The 13,800-nt window shown below is 42.0% G+C and overlaps 1 protein-coding gene and 1 long non-coding RNA gene across 5 annotated transcripts in view; one reads left to right on the top strand and one right to left on the bottom strand.

The window, feature by feature from the left end:
* Window positions 1-13,800, top strand: part of ANK3 (ankyrin 3) — a 365,564-nt gene that overhangs the window by 249,615 nt on the left and 102,149 nt on the right. For 2 of the 4 annotated variants that reach the window (XM_055589804.1, XM_055589787.1), the window contains exons 24-25: window positions 5,646-5,769; window positions 10,569-10,671. In XM_055589804.1, coding sequence (XP_055445779.1) covers window positions 5,646-5,769; window positions 10,569-10,671 — 227 coding nt within the window. Of the gene's footprint in view, window positions 1-3,699; window positions 4,348-5,645; window positions 5,770-10,568; window positions 10,672-13,800 lie in introns of those variants that run through there. The other 2 variants (XM_055589801.1, XM_055589797.1) reach the window with 2 other exon arrangements.
* On the bottom strand, window positions 7,472-10,975 carry LOC129658960 (uncharacterized). Its single transcript, XR_008717625.1, has 3 exons — window positions 10,249-10,975; window positions 9,292-9,405; window positions 7,472-8,120 (listed from the first exon to the last, which is right to left on the bottom strand). It is a non-coding gene; the product is annotated as an uncharacterized LOC129658960 (long non-coding RNA).

The raw sequence follows: 13,800 nt of genomic DNA, 5'->3' as shown, positions 1-13,800 counted from the left end.
TCTTCTCAAACTTTGTCTGTACTAATCACATACCCCACTGCGGTGCTCACTCTGACTAGGGGTGCATGAGGCAACGTGCGTGTGACCGCTTTGCCTTACTCCTGCAACTTGTCATTTCTCATTTGCCTCTGTTCCCACTACTTATTACCTTAAACTCGGTGGTTTAATTTATTATCATCATTTCTCATGGTTGTGTGAGTTAACGAGGCTCAGCTGGGTTCTTAAGATCTTTCAGGAGTTTGCAGTGAGATAGCAGCTGAGGGTAACTTGGTGGGATGTTCCATGTGGCAGCATCATTCAAGGGTCTGTCACCTTAATTGGGATGGCCGGGACAGCTGAGAACTGACTGGCATCTCTCTCCATAGGGCTACCTTGACTTTCTTTACACCTTTACAAGAGGTGGCCTCTTGATACTCAAATTCCTTGCCTTGGGATTGACTCCTCCCCTTTGGAACAAGCACTCCAAAGAGACTCAGGCAGAAACTGCAAGGTGTCTCTGAACTCAAAGTTCAGAGTCATGTAAAATCACTTCCCCTGCATTTTACTGTTCAAAAATCAAACCAGCTCAAATGTGAACAAGTGCAGTATACAAGGCATGGATACCAGAAACTTGGTTCACTGCATGGGGTAGAGAGGGCATCTTTAGACACGAGCTACCACACCCTCTTTGCCAGAAAATAGTCAGACTTACCTTCAACACAATGGTTGTGCCATTGCACCAGAAGCTTCTAGGAAACATAAGCCCACACAAGTACTTGGTGGTGGTGGCTTAGTCACTAAGTCATGTCCGACTCGTGCGACCCCATGGACTGTAGCCTGCCAGGCTCCTCTTTTCATGGGATTCTCCAGACAAGAATACTGGAGTGGATTGATTTCCTTCTCCAGGGGAACTTCCAAACCCAGGAATCAAATCCGGGTCTTCTGCATTGCAAGCAAATTCTTTACTGATTGAGCTATGAGGGAAGCCCCGCACAAGTACTTAGTAAGCTAAAATTTATGAGGTTTGGTAATGTTTATTTTAACTAAATATATCTGATATTGTATGAGCATTGTTTGTTCATAGAATTGCTTTTGTTGGCTTATATGCATTTGTACCTGTTGGTCAGAAGCTGCTACTGATAAAATATTTTGGCATTAGAGTAGTTAACCAGACACTCAACACAGTTCATCTATTCCTTTCTAACCTTTGGTATAGTCGTGTATTTTACTATACAATAATTATGGAATATTTTGTTTATTAAAATGAGAGTTGTATTAATGTTATTCATCCATTCATTCAATCAACAGGTATTTGTTGAGTACCTGTGATGAACCAGGCTCTGTGTCAGGCAGTGAAAAATTGGGATACTTGGTGCTGTGTTGGGATTTTGCCCTGACTAGTATCAGTCTTAGCATTTTAAATATTAATTATATGAGTTCACGCGTTCATATGTTTGGGCACTAAAGAAAGCAGATGTTACTGAACAATAGTAACAGTTAGTGCTGACTGCACCTTTCTTTGTCCGTTATTTCACTGAATCCCCCCAAGAGGTCTTAGGACAGAGGCAGCGTTGATATACAAGGTTCAGTAGAGGTTGAAAGTATGACTCAAGAGTCAACAGTATACCTACTACACCAAACTGCATTAAAATAACACCCCCTTATTTCTAAATTCCGTGCCTTTTAAGAAATATTTTCACCATTCGAAAATGGTGAATGCATAACTACTTAATCACTGTTACTTGATATTCGTAAGACCACTTTAGTCATTGGCCAAATGTACTGACAGCTCCCATCCCCATCCCAACACTGGGCTTCTATAGGCTTCATACTGAGCATTTCTGAGGCCTAAGAAGGAGATGTAAAAAAGGATAGAAACTTACTGAAATTTTACTGTATCCCAGTCACCAAGGTTGGCATGCCAAAAGAGGTACGAAGCTGCTATGGCATGTAGATGGGGGAAAAAAGCAAAATCATCAAGCTATTTAATAAAAGCAATCATGAATTCCAAAAACATTGACGGAGCACTTACAATATGGCAAGCCCAGGACACCGTGTGTTCTCACTCTCCCACGGGAGAGACCAAGCAGATGTTTTTCCTGACGATACACTCTGATACGGGAAACCCACGTGAGGGACGCTCATGAGGGTGAGTGGAGGGTGGTAAGAGTTCTGCTGCTGCTGCTGCTAAAGTCAGTTGTAACCGACTCTGTGCAACCCCATAGACGGCAGCCCAGAATCAAAGACTGGAGAAATTACTCAGGTGAAGAAGGAGGGGTGAAGGTTCCATCAAAGGAAGAAACCCTAGGTAGTGGCTCAAAGTCTAAAGATGTCCAGAAATTCTAGGGACTGAAAGACTTCTGTGTAACAGAAGGGCAGGATGAGTGTGGAGGGGTGGCCAGAGAGAAGTTGGTCAAGAAGTCACGAAGAAGGAAACTTTTCTTGCAGTCCTTGTTAGGAAGCTTGAATGAGTGACCACCATTGAATCAGACTTTGCTGAGTAGTTTGGGGGTGGGGGCTGTTTGTTTGTTTTGTTTTCTGGCTGTACCGTGTGGCATGTGAGATCTGAGTTTCCTCACCAGGGATCGAACCTGTGCCCTCTGCCTTGGAAGCACAGAGTCTTAACCACTTGACCGTCAGGGAAGTCCTAGTAGGTTGGATTTAAAGTGCATCTGTGGCAAACAGGTTAAAGTTCAGACATTTTCTCCATTTTAACCATGACTTCCTCTTCCATTCTTCAGAGTTGGAAATGATTCTTTTTATTATGTTTATATTACTATTGGGGAGGGGGATATTTTTCAATATGTATCAGGCATTATAAATGGCTTCCCTTCTCATTCTGGGTATTTACAATGTTGATTACAGCCGGGAGGATCGAATTCAAACGCCAGGTGTCATATCGTGTGAATATTAGATGAGTCATTATTTATGCATTGATCCAGGAACAGCAAATCTGTTCCCCACCTCATCAGTTCTACAAATTCATGCTTCTGTATATTTAGGTAACCGTGCAAGAGATAGATGCAAAATATGAAAAGGTGCTGCACACCTACTTCCTCCAACACAATGTCGAAACCTTTTTGCCCTTTCTAGCCTGATCGTTCAGCTGTTCTGAGAGAAAGCGATTGAAATTGCCTCTCCCGAGTGCCCAGATGGCAGATGCAGAAGTCCCACTAGTTGTTCCCTCCACTGCCATCAGAAACAGGGTGGAGCAGCTGGGAAGGGAGGCCAGGAGGCCCAGAGAGAGGAGAACAGTGGAACAACACAGTGACAGAGGCTCCTTCTCAGCTGCCTCTAGCCCCTTGCAGCCAAGACCTCCCCAGCCAACCCAAGCTCCCTCCACCTCTTGCCTTCTCCAGGGACTCCTCAGGGAAGGAGGACCAGTCAGTGACTTTGATCCCATCAGGGAGATGAAAGAGTTCGTGCAGGAGATAAAACAGAGCCTCCACTCCTTTTCCCCTGCTTGTCTCACTTCTCCTTTCCTCCCACTCTAGAGAGAAACAGCAATGATGAGTGCTTTCTCCAACGCTGCTTGGAGAGCTCTTGCCGCTTCTCAGCCCCACAGTTTCCCAACCTCAACCCGAGGGCAGGCCCTCCCTCCCCCTCTCTCTCTCTCTTTTTTTCCCCTCCTTCCACCTGACAGGGACCATAAATAACCCAGGCCCCTGGTGTTCCCAGCTGAGAACAAAAAGTTATAAAGTTTGCCTGGAGTTCTCTGCCACTCCCTGCCGGGGCCACTTCTTTGTTTTCTTCTCCTGTTTTTCCTCTCTACCTGCTTTGGCCGTTTCTTTCTTCAGGTTGGAGAAGAGTCGCCTCCCCATTAAGTGCAGTGACTCGCTTGCTGGCTCTCCCTAGATTTCAGGCTGTCTCAGCTACCCGATTAGGCACCGGCACTGGTATCAAATTACCGAAAGTCTACACTGGAGCAGTCCTCATATTTACATACAAATAAGTCTGGGGCTCTCATTTATGTCACCATTCGGTTCTGCTAGAGGCTTGCCAGAGGAGTTGTTAATCCAATCAGAAGGAGTTTTAAAAGGATGTCTTCGGAGTGATCAAAAAGGATCTTGATCTCAATGAAATGTGGCCAGATTTGGGGGGATTTTTTTTTTTTTTTTCATCTGAAAAACTGAAAGTCTGTTAACACTGATGAATAGGAAAAGATGTGTAATTCTTCAGTTGCCGGCGAGGAGACGAAGACGCTGAGAGGAACTCGGAGGTGGTGGTGAAGACCGTGGATCCAACCCAGGGATTGGTTTTTTGGGGGCTGATCTGGAGGTAGATTCTAAATCACTGTCTCAGGAATTCCTGGAAACATCAGGAAAACATTTGACCAGCCCAGCCTGGTGGAAATGGCTTTAACACAGAGTAAGATCTTTCTTTAAGTTGTACTTAGCGTGTGCTGTTTCTGTTTCCTCCACAGTGAATGTGCAAATAGCCCAGCTGTAAAGTAACTTAAAATAATCTCTTGGTTCTGGGTAGCTGTAGAAAGCTGATCTGTTTAGTTTTTACACTTGCAAAAACGGTAGCTGATGTATTTTTAGACTTGATTGGTAGTTTAAAAGCTGAGTTCTTGTGGTTTCCTGAGTTTAAATGAATGGAAATTATAAACGATGCTGAATGAAGGATTGGAAAATAGAGCCGGAGTGGTGAAATCGCTTACCTTTGAGAAAACAGAAAACATACACGCCTTTGAAATCCTGTTCAGCCAGCCAGGCTTGTATCCAGTAGAACGAGAGTCAAGTCATAAAAAGGAGAAAAGAGTTTGCCTATTTGTGGAAGGAACTTTTCCACAGTCCATTGCTACATTTTGTAAAGGATGGGAAATGTCCCAGAGGGCAAAAGGCATCTGGAAAACCTGCCCGGTCACTTCTGGAATGTGTTTTTTTTTTTTGTTTTTTTTTTTTTCCGCGTGAGATCATGTTATGCCTGTGTAGCTAGCAAAAGTATTCTATGAACTTACTCTGTATAGATGGTTCGAGAACAATTTATTTATTTCCAGCTGTTGAAGCCCCGATTTGATCTCTATTGAGAGTAGAGCCACTTTCTGAGCAGGGTTCAAGCACCTGGGCAGCTGTACTGAGCTGTTCATTTGATGGATTTCGAAACAGTTCAATATGGATGTGTTTCAAGGTTCCCCAGTTGAGCAGTTCTAATTCAAATTAAATCACTTGCCAGTTATTTACATAACCCCAAACTGAAATTGTGGTTGTGAGAAAACCATTTAAAATAAAGTTGGTTCTCTTCCCACATAAAATTTCCAGAACAGGGATGAAGAGGTGCCTCTTATTTTGCAATCCAGGTCCATTCAAACAAACTGCCCTCATCATGGTCAGGCCAGGGAAACTCGAACTGACACAAGAGATGAACCTTTCTAGTCGGCTAGGGCTTGAGGCGGGGACAAGGAGATATGGAAATGTTTAAAAATTGGTACCTAGTGCCAGGAGCTCTTTCTGCTGCTTAAATTCAGTCTTGAAATGATGAACTAACCTCTACCTATACTTTGTCTTTCTAAAGGGCAGTTACAAATATTATCCAGGGGATGGGGGGAAATAAACATGAGAAAATGGATGATTAGCTAATGACCGGAGGAGCAGTTTTCTCCCCAAACAGACACACTTTCAGAAAGGAAGCTTCTGATTCGGGCTTGCTTTGTACATCCGCAGGTGAAGATGCAATGACAGGCGACACGGACAAGTATCTTGGGCCACAAGACCTTAAGGAACTGGGCGATGATTCTCTGCCTGCAGAGGGCTACATGGGCTTTAGTCTGGGGGCCCGTTCTGCCAGGTATTTCCCTGTTGCTCTTTACTCACAGTTAATTTAAAACAACCATGATGTCATAAACTGAAACCATTTTCATTTTTCACATTATCCCCAAAAGTGCCCTCGGGGTAAGGATGTGAATTTGGTGAAACGCACACATGCTCTGCTGTTTTCTTTTGTGGTTTTCAGTCTTTAATTTTATGTGAGTGAACGTGGTAATTGTTTGTTCTGTTTTTCCCTACCTGGCAGTCATGCTTCAAGCATAATGTAGCAAAGGAGTGCGCTGACAGAGTGAGGAGAACCAATCTGGGTCACACGTTTTAAAAATAAGTTTTGTTCCATAGTGAAAGAAAAATCCCATTTTCCCATAAGTAAGAAATATTTGTGTTGATTGTGCACTATACTCTTTTCATGACTGAAAGAACAATTTACGATTGTGACTTTTTTAAAAAGAGTGGATTCTTGGGAAAAAATACGTATCGCTTATTGGAATTGTCTAGCAACTGTTTGAGCATCTCTTCGAAAGCTCCGCCATTTGTTTACAAGGGACATGTTAAAGGTGAAACGGTGACTTAATCAAAAGTCAGAGGCAGGAATGGTGGCAAATTCAGTGCTGAAAACTGAAGCATAAAGCTTTTGTACGTGGAAAACCTTGGCTCCAGCCTGACCTGGTTGAAAGGAACAGGACCTTGTCCAGAATTTGGAGACTTCTTTTCCCTGGTTGGATTAACGGCATGTGTGCTGACAGTCAAGTTATTTTTAAGCTAATAATTAAACCTTCTGAGTTAGAGCCCTGGGGACATTTTCCTATCGTTTAAAAATTTGTTGTAAAAAGTTTCGTTGTCTGATAGTAAATGCACTTCCCACAAAGTAAACCTGGGAGTTTATTCTCGGTGTCGTTGATACGGATAGTTTAGACTCAGAATTGATTTTTCTTTGAGTCAGTCTTTTTTTTTTTTTTTTTCTTAATGGAATTTGAAACCTCATATAACTTAATCAACTTTTGACTTTATATATATATTTATAGAAGGCCTTAAAAGCTTATTGCAGCAGGTGTCATTAATGACAAGAGGAAAATGAGTTTCTAGAAACATGTCATATTTCAGTTAATCACAGATAACAACAAGTTACAGCTGAAAATATGCAGAATCTTAAAGGACCTTAAGGAAAACTTCTGTTTAGAGACTTAATAGCTTTAGTAATCCAATAACTAGCTGATTCGCTTCCTCAGATAATACATAGAAGCTACATTTCATAACTCAGTCATTTGCTGGTAGGGGATTGTAGCAGCTGACCTCCAGTGAGAGATGAAACCAGAATATTGTCTCTTATAAACTTTCCGCAAGACAGTTGTGAGGCTTTCATACTTCTAGTTTGGATTGCATCATTCCTCTTTGTTGCTATTATATGTAACTCATTTTTTGACATTGGCAACTGATGTTATGCTCAGAGGCAAATTTAAAAAATCTCTAAAGCTGATGTGTTTTTTAAAGTACTGTTAAGAGTATTACCAAGTCTAATATTCTGAGTGTAACATTTAAAAAGGAATACATTAAATGTGTAACTCATCCAACCATAACATTTTTTTTTCTTTTTTCCTGTCTGATTTTTTTTTTTTTTTTTTTGCTTTCTACTTCTCCTGTTTTTTCTAAAAATACTTAAAAATAGTCCCAAGATCAGGTAAGAAGATATGACGCTTTGATGGTGTTTCTCCGCCTTTCCCAGCTCATTTTCTCGTCTTTGTTTTTTCGGCATTGTGCTGTGCTGTGCTGTGCTCCCATGTGCTGCTTCTTTTTTTATTTCTCTGCTCAGCTTTAGAAAATCAGTTTTGTGATTTGAGAAAAGAAGCAAGTAGCTAAATGTGTAATAAATAATGTTACTTATGCAAAGTTGGCTGAATACATGAGGAATTTATTTCCCTTAGCATAGAAGTTGTGTAGTGCATGAAGTAACTGGAGAGATTGCCCTGGGTTTACAGGCAGAGTCTTGACTGGAAGGACTGTTTGTTTGCTGAGTGCTGTTATCTTTGAAGTGTGCTAGGTACATTAAGATAACCTCAGAATTCTGAGGCATGTGTTTTTCTAACACTTCCTCTGCTTAACACTTAGGGTATACCCATGGCTAAAAATAATATCGTTGACCTCAGTGAAAAACAGTATAATGCTTTCCAGACCCCCATGCAAATAATCTCTCATTTAAGTAGCTGAAAGCACTTCCATGTGTTAAGGATTCACGTTGAAGCTTGATGCCTTTAATGGGCTCTCCATCTGCCTAATGTAAGTTGGTCAGGAGTAGGAATTATGTCAAATGAAGACATCTTTACATGTTTCCACTGATGGCTCCCAATTCTAGGCTCTGTTCTTTCATTCACACTCCTACAGTAGTTGAAAGAAAGATTATTATTTTTTTAATCAATACATCTTAGATATGTTTAAGGACTAAACTTAAAATTAATATGTAAACATTAAAAAAACCCTTTAAGTATTTGTTCACATGTACAATAAAACCATCTCATGTACCACCAATATTATTATCTACCATGGGAACCATAATTTAGAGAAATTAATATCTGTATTGATCCGTGCAGATTGAGTACATGTCCATCACTCTGTTGGAAAAGAACGTTCTGTTGGATAGTGTTGAGTTAGAAAGTAGAAAGACAATTCCTGCTTTTAGGAAGCTTATATTGCATCTGAGAGAAGAGATGGGGCTAGAAACAGGAATAACAACAACAAAAGTTTGCAATAAAAACAGGGGGAAAAAAAGGGATGGGTCATGATTGGGCACTGGAGGCCCGACTATGTAAGAGGTCAGAGACACGTGGCTTACTAAGTAAGCTCTATGCAAGGATAATGCTCCCTTTCTTTTTTTCCTTTTATATCCAATTTCTAATATTGTGTCCTGCCCATAATAGTCACTTAGTAAGTATCTGCTCAAAACACTTAATAATGACTCTGTAGAATGATGTCTGTCTTAGAGAAAGTAAGGCTCTCATCCTAGGAGCACATACCGTGCCATTTGTGTAGACACTTGGAATAAAGCCTATCATTCAGGAGCCTCTGTATCTTGATATAACGATATCCGCTTTGGGATAGTCTGTAGTGCATCCAAAATATATCCATATATGCCTTCAGTATTCTATGCTTGCACAAAATATTGTGCAAGCACAGAATCATTTCTTAGGTATGTCTCCTTTGCTCTTTTCTCTGACAAGCACAGACAAAGCAGGGCTGAGGCCAAAGTCTGACCAATGTTGCCGGTAAAGATTCAAGCAGCCATGTTTGGATTCAGACACTTTACTACTCCCTAGGCAGGGCCAACTTGCCGTGGTCCTTGTCCTCCACACCAGGAAAGATGACACCGAAACCAAAGGGGCTGTATGTCTACCACATTAGCTGTGAGCTTCCCCATTGCTGAGGAGCCCATTCCAGAAGGCCGGCTCAGCAGTCTCGTATTCTGCAGCTGTCTTCCAAGGACAATGAGACAGGAAGCCTCAGACCGCTTTCAAAACAGGAGTCAATGAGAAGCCACCTCTTGACCACCTACCTGGTAGGGAGGCAAGGGGCCTTGAAGCACCTTCTCACAAGACTCCATGCTCTGTGTTCCTGAAGGATCACCAGGGTTCTGTCAGTGCTTATATGAGCTGCCACCCCAGTCTGCCTGGATATTATGTAGATATATATAGATACGTGGATATATGTAGAGTTACTAGGATCCCTTACTCTATTGATTTCTTTTTTTTTTTTAATCAAAATATAACTGACAAATAAACCTTATATTAATTTCAGGCACATAACATAGTGGTTCCACATTTGTATATATTGCAAAACAAGCACCATAACAGGTCTAGTTAACACCCATCACCACACATAGTTACACTTTTTCTTTTTAGGCTGACAGATTTTAAGGTCTCACTTAGCAACTTTCAAATATGTGAAACAGTATTATAAACTATAGTCAGCATGCCGTACATTAAGTCCTCAGGTCTTATTCATTTTATAACTGGAAGTTTATACCTTTGGACCACCTTCACCCATTTTGCCCATCCACCAAGCCTTCTTGGTATGAGTTTAGAGGTCAAGGTGGTGAGTGGCACTTTAGGACATCAGGGGTCCTGCACTCTGGGAAGTTCAGAGACTGCATAGAATATTGAGAAAGACTAAGAAGGAGAAGAGCAGAAGAAGCAAAGCTAAAAAGAGTTCAGTAAGAAAAGGCAAGATAATCGTGTATGGAATTTGAATTTTTCACAGCCAGAAAGATGGCAAAAAAGATCATGTCGGGATAACACTTCTTGTTTCTTCATGTTTTCCATGAGAAGCAATTGCAAACCAGAGCTCTTAGTAGGTTAAACCTGCATCTAGTTCCCAAATTTTTATTAACAGATGCATTTATAGCAACATAATTCCATTAAATAGTGTGAGACAGACAAATATGGACCAGAAAAAGAGGAGACTCTCAAAGAAGATTTTAACAAAGAAAATATCTCTCCAGCTATCAAATTACCTCGAGTCATCTGGTTCTTCTGAATGGTCATGTTGGTTCAACTCGCATATAGAAACATCCAAAGTCTTCCTATATTTCATCTTCTCACAGACTGAATACCAGACAGCCTAATTTTAAACAAAACCTGATCATGAGGTTATCTAAGCTTAAGAAATTTCCTCAAGTATAAGGAAGTTCATTTTTGACCATGTCTTTTCAAGGGCGATTTTGGTTGATATTTTGAGCCATCTTGCCTGTTCCGAAAGTTGCATGCATTAATGTTCTTTTACCCATCTCATCATCATCTCCCCCTCTTGAATGGTTAACTGTAACTACAACAGCCTCCGCTCCTTCAGCTCGGATAGGTCTTACACCTTGAACCGAAGCTCCTACGCCCGGGACAGCATGATGATTGAGGAGCTACTGGTGCCATCCAAAGAGCAGGTATGTGTTCTTTCTCAAACCTTCTTTCGTTGTTAAGCTTTTGTTTTTTTATGATTGAATCACTCTCTTTGTCGCATGACAGAAACTCTATTTCTGCAAGTTTGATTTTGCCTTTGTAAGTCTTCCTATCTGCCAATTAAAGAAACAGTCAGTGATTTCCCTGGCGGTCCAGTGGTTGAGACTCCACACTTCCACTGCAGGGGGCACAGGTTCAATCCCTGGTTCGGGAACCAGGATTACACATGCCACAGTGTGTGGCCAAAAAAAAGAAAGAAAAAAAAAAATCAGTTGTACCATAAATCGAAATATCCCTCTCTTCTGCAGATCAGTCTCTCAGATCCCACAGAGAGGAGTTTAAAGAAGTCCTAGGAAAGGCATGTATACCTATCTCATTTCTTAGTCAAGTCTTTCAGTGTTTTTAAAAAAGGAGAGTTAATAATAGTGAAAGTGAAGTTGCTCAGTCGTGTCTGACTCTTTGCAACCCCATGGACTGTAGCCTACCAGGCTCTTCTGTCCATGGAATTTTCCAGGCAATAGAACTGGAGTGGATTGCCATTTCCTTCTCCAGGGGATCTTCCCAACCCAGGGATTGAACCTGGGTCTCCTGCATTGTAGACAGACGCTTTACCGTCTGAGCCAATGATAACTGGTAGCTAAAGTTGCTGACATTATCCACACGAATGCTTGATTCTGCTCTACAGTGTATGGGTGTTGGATTTGCTGAAATTGTTTTTAGCAAGTCATAGATTAGATTGGTCATGTTTTTGGCCCATTAGCTCCAAAGCTGCCTGGGATGGGCTTTCTCAAGATGTGCTAGTATTTTGCTTTCTGCTAGAATCTTTGTTTGGTTAATCTGGTATTTATGCAATGTCTTCTTTCCAATAGCTGTGGCTCAATAGATACTGGTTTATTGTAGGAAGTCCTAGGAACAGAATCTTGCTGCCTATGGGCTCAGGATGGATCATTAGTCTAGATACACACAATACCTGGTTTTAAATGTGCAGTCAGGAGCTGGTAATGGATGAAACTGTTAGGACCATAAAACTAAGTTTGAAGGTGGCCTATAATAGTTAAACAATGACATGGTGAAATTATGCTGGACTTACTGATTCACTACATAATAAAGGTAAATTGGGACAGATGAATAAATAATAGACATTTATCATCACCAAGTTAGGTAGCCACACATTGGCGGGGGGTGGTCCCACCTGTCTGGATATGCTGACTTCCAGAAACACAGATGTACATGGTACTTCACAAGGACCACAGTACATATTTTTTTAAAGCTTTTTTTTAAAGTTCTTTCTTTCTTTCTTTCTTTTTGGTTGTGCTGGGTCATCGTTGATGTGTGGGCTTCGTTCTGGTTGCAGTGAGTGGGGGCTAATCTCTAGTTGCCATGCACAGGCTTCTCATTGCGGTGACTCCTCTTGTTGAGGACCATAGGCTCCAGGATGCGTGGGCTTCAGTAGTTGTGGTTCTTAGCTGCTCACAGCATGCTCCAGGATCTTCCTGGCTCAAGGATCAAACTCGTGTCTCCTGCATTGGCAGGCAGAATCTTTTACCACTAAGCCACCAGGGAAGCCCCCACAGTACATATTTTAACACTTTTATACTCTCTAGAACATTCTTATCAAGCAGGCCTTACAAAGATGACTACAATGGCTATTCAGTGTTTGGTCAAACAAAACACCGTTTGTAGAATGATTATAGGTGCATGCCATAATTTAAGTGGGTGTTAGCACCAAAGAAGGCACTTATCTCAAATAATGAAGCTAAGCTCTTAGGTGTAAAGTGTAGCCTAGGCTGTGGTTTTCTGAAAAACTTTATGCTTGGTTGGCTGTGGTCATTCTCCTAGTTGGGTGATTCTGATCTCTTTATGTTCCCAATTGAAATGAAATATTAGTGGATATATTGATAACACTTCTGAGTATAGAAATAGCTGAAATTCTCTACGCTCTAAGAGAACCCCACAGAACTTACAAAGTTTCAAGTGAAAGGAGAGTCCTTTAACGCTTTGCTGTTATATAACAAATGCGCCTAGTTCTATCATGGAATAGCAGATCCTCCACTGAACCTAATTATGGTTTATATTTCTGAATATATACTTATATAGGGGCAAGGGCCTGAAATGGAGGCCACCACCACCATCATCACCATGAGTTCACCACCATCACCTCCACCACCCCCACAACCCCATCCCCACCACCATCACCTCCACCCCATGACCCCATCCCCACCACCATCACCTCCACCCCCATGACCCCATCCCCACCACCATCCCCTCCACCCCCATGACCCCATCCCCACCACCATCCCCTCCACCCCCATGACCCCATCCCCACCACCATCACCTCCACCCCCATGACCTCATCCTCACCACCATCACCTCCTCCACCCGCATGACCCTATCCCCACCACCATCCCCTCCACCACCCCCATGACCCCATCCCCACCACCATCACCTCCGCCCCATGACCCCATCCTCACCACCATCCCCTCCACCACCCCCATGACCCCATCCCCACCACCATCACCTCCACCCCCATGACCCCATCCCCACCACCATCACCTCCACCCCCATGACCACCCCTTTTACCACCATAGTTATCAGTCTCTCAGTTTCTGCCTGTAAGCCTTAAGGAAAATGCAAATGTTTGCAATGCTACAAGCCTACAAACAGGCTTCTGAGGGTTCTCACACCACTACCTGCTAACTACTACCAAGATCTACTTAATCAGGCAGAAGGGTGGGGCGGCATTTACTCAGAATGAAGGATTTGTGAAAAAGAGATGAAGGCTAGAGAAACTTTTGAGGTGAAGCTGGTGTTCTTTTGTAAAGTTTGTTGCTGCCCCAGTTTCAACAACACCTCTGTGGACATGACAAACCCCACTGTAGACCAGTCAGAAGAAAGGGGAGCTTAGGATACCTTCACATTTTTTACTAATAATGATTAAGTTGCTAACTACAGAAGCAGATGGTTGCTTTCTTCATTGGCTACAGAGAATCTGTGGTCTGACAGGCATTTCTCATGGAACTAGCATGTTTAATAAACACATCACATGACTCCAGGATAAATTTACTGGAGCCTTGGAAAAAAGATACGAATGGCATAAAGACATTTTAGGGACA

This window comes from Bubalus kerabau, chromosome 1, assembly GCF_029407905.1.
Source record: "Bubalus kerabau isolate K-KA32 ecotype Philippines breed swamp buffalo chromosome 1, PCC_UOA_SB_1v2, whole genome shotgun sequence".
NCBI lineage: Eukaryota > Metazoa > Chordata > Mammalia > Artiodactyla > Bovidae > Bubalus > Bubalus kerabau.
The sequence above is the reverse complement of the archived record's forward strand: the minus strand, read 5'-3'. Positions and strand labels throughout refer to the sequence as shown.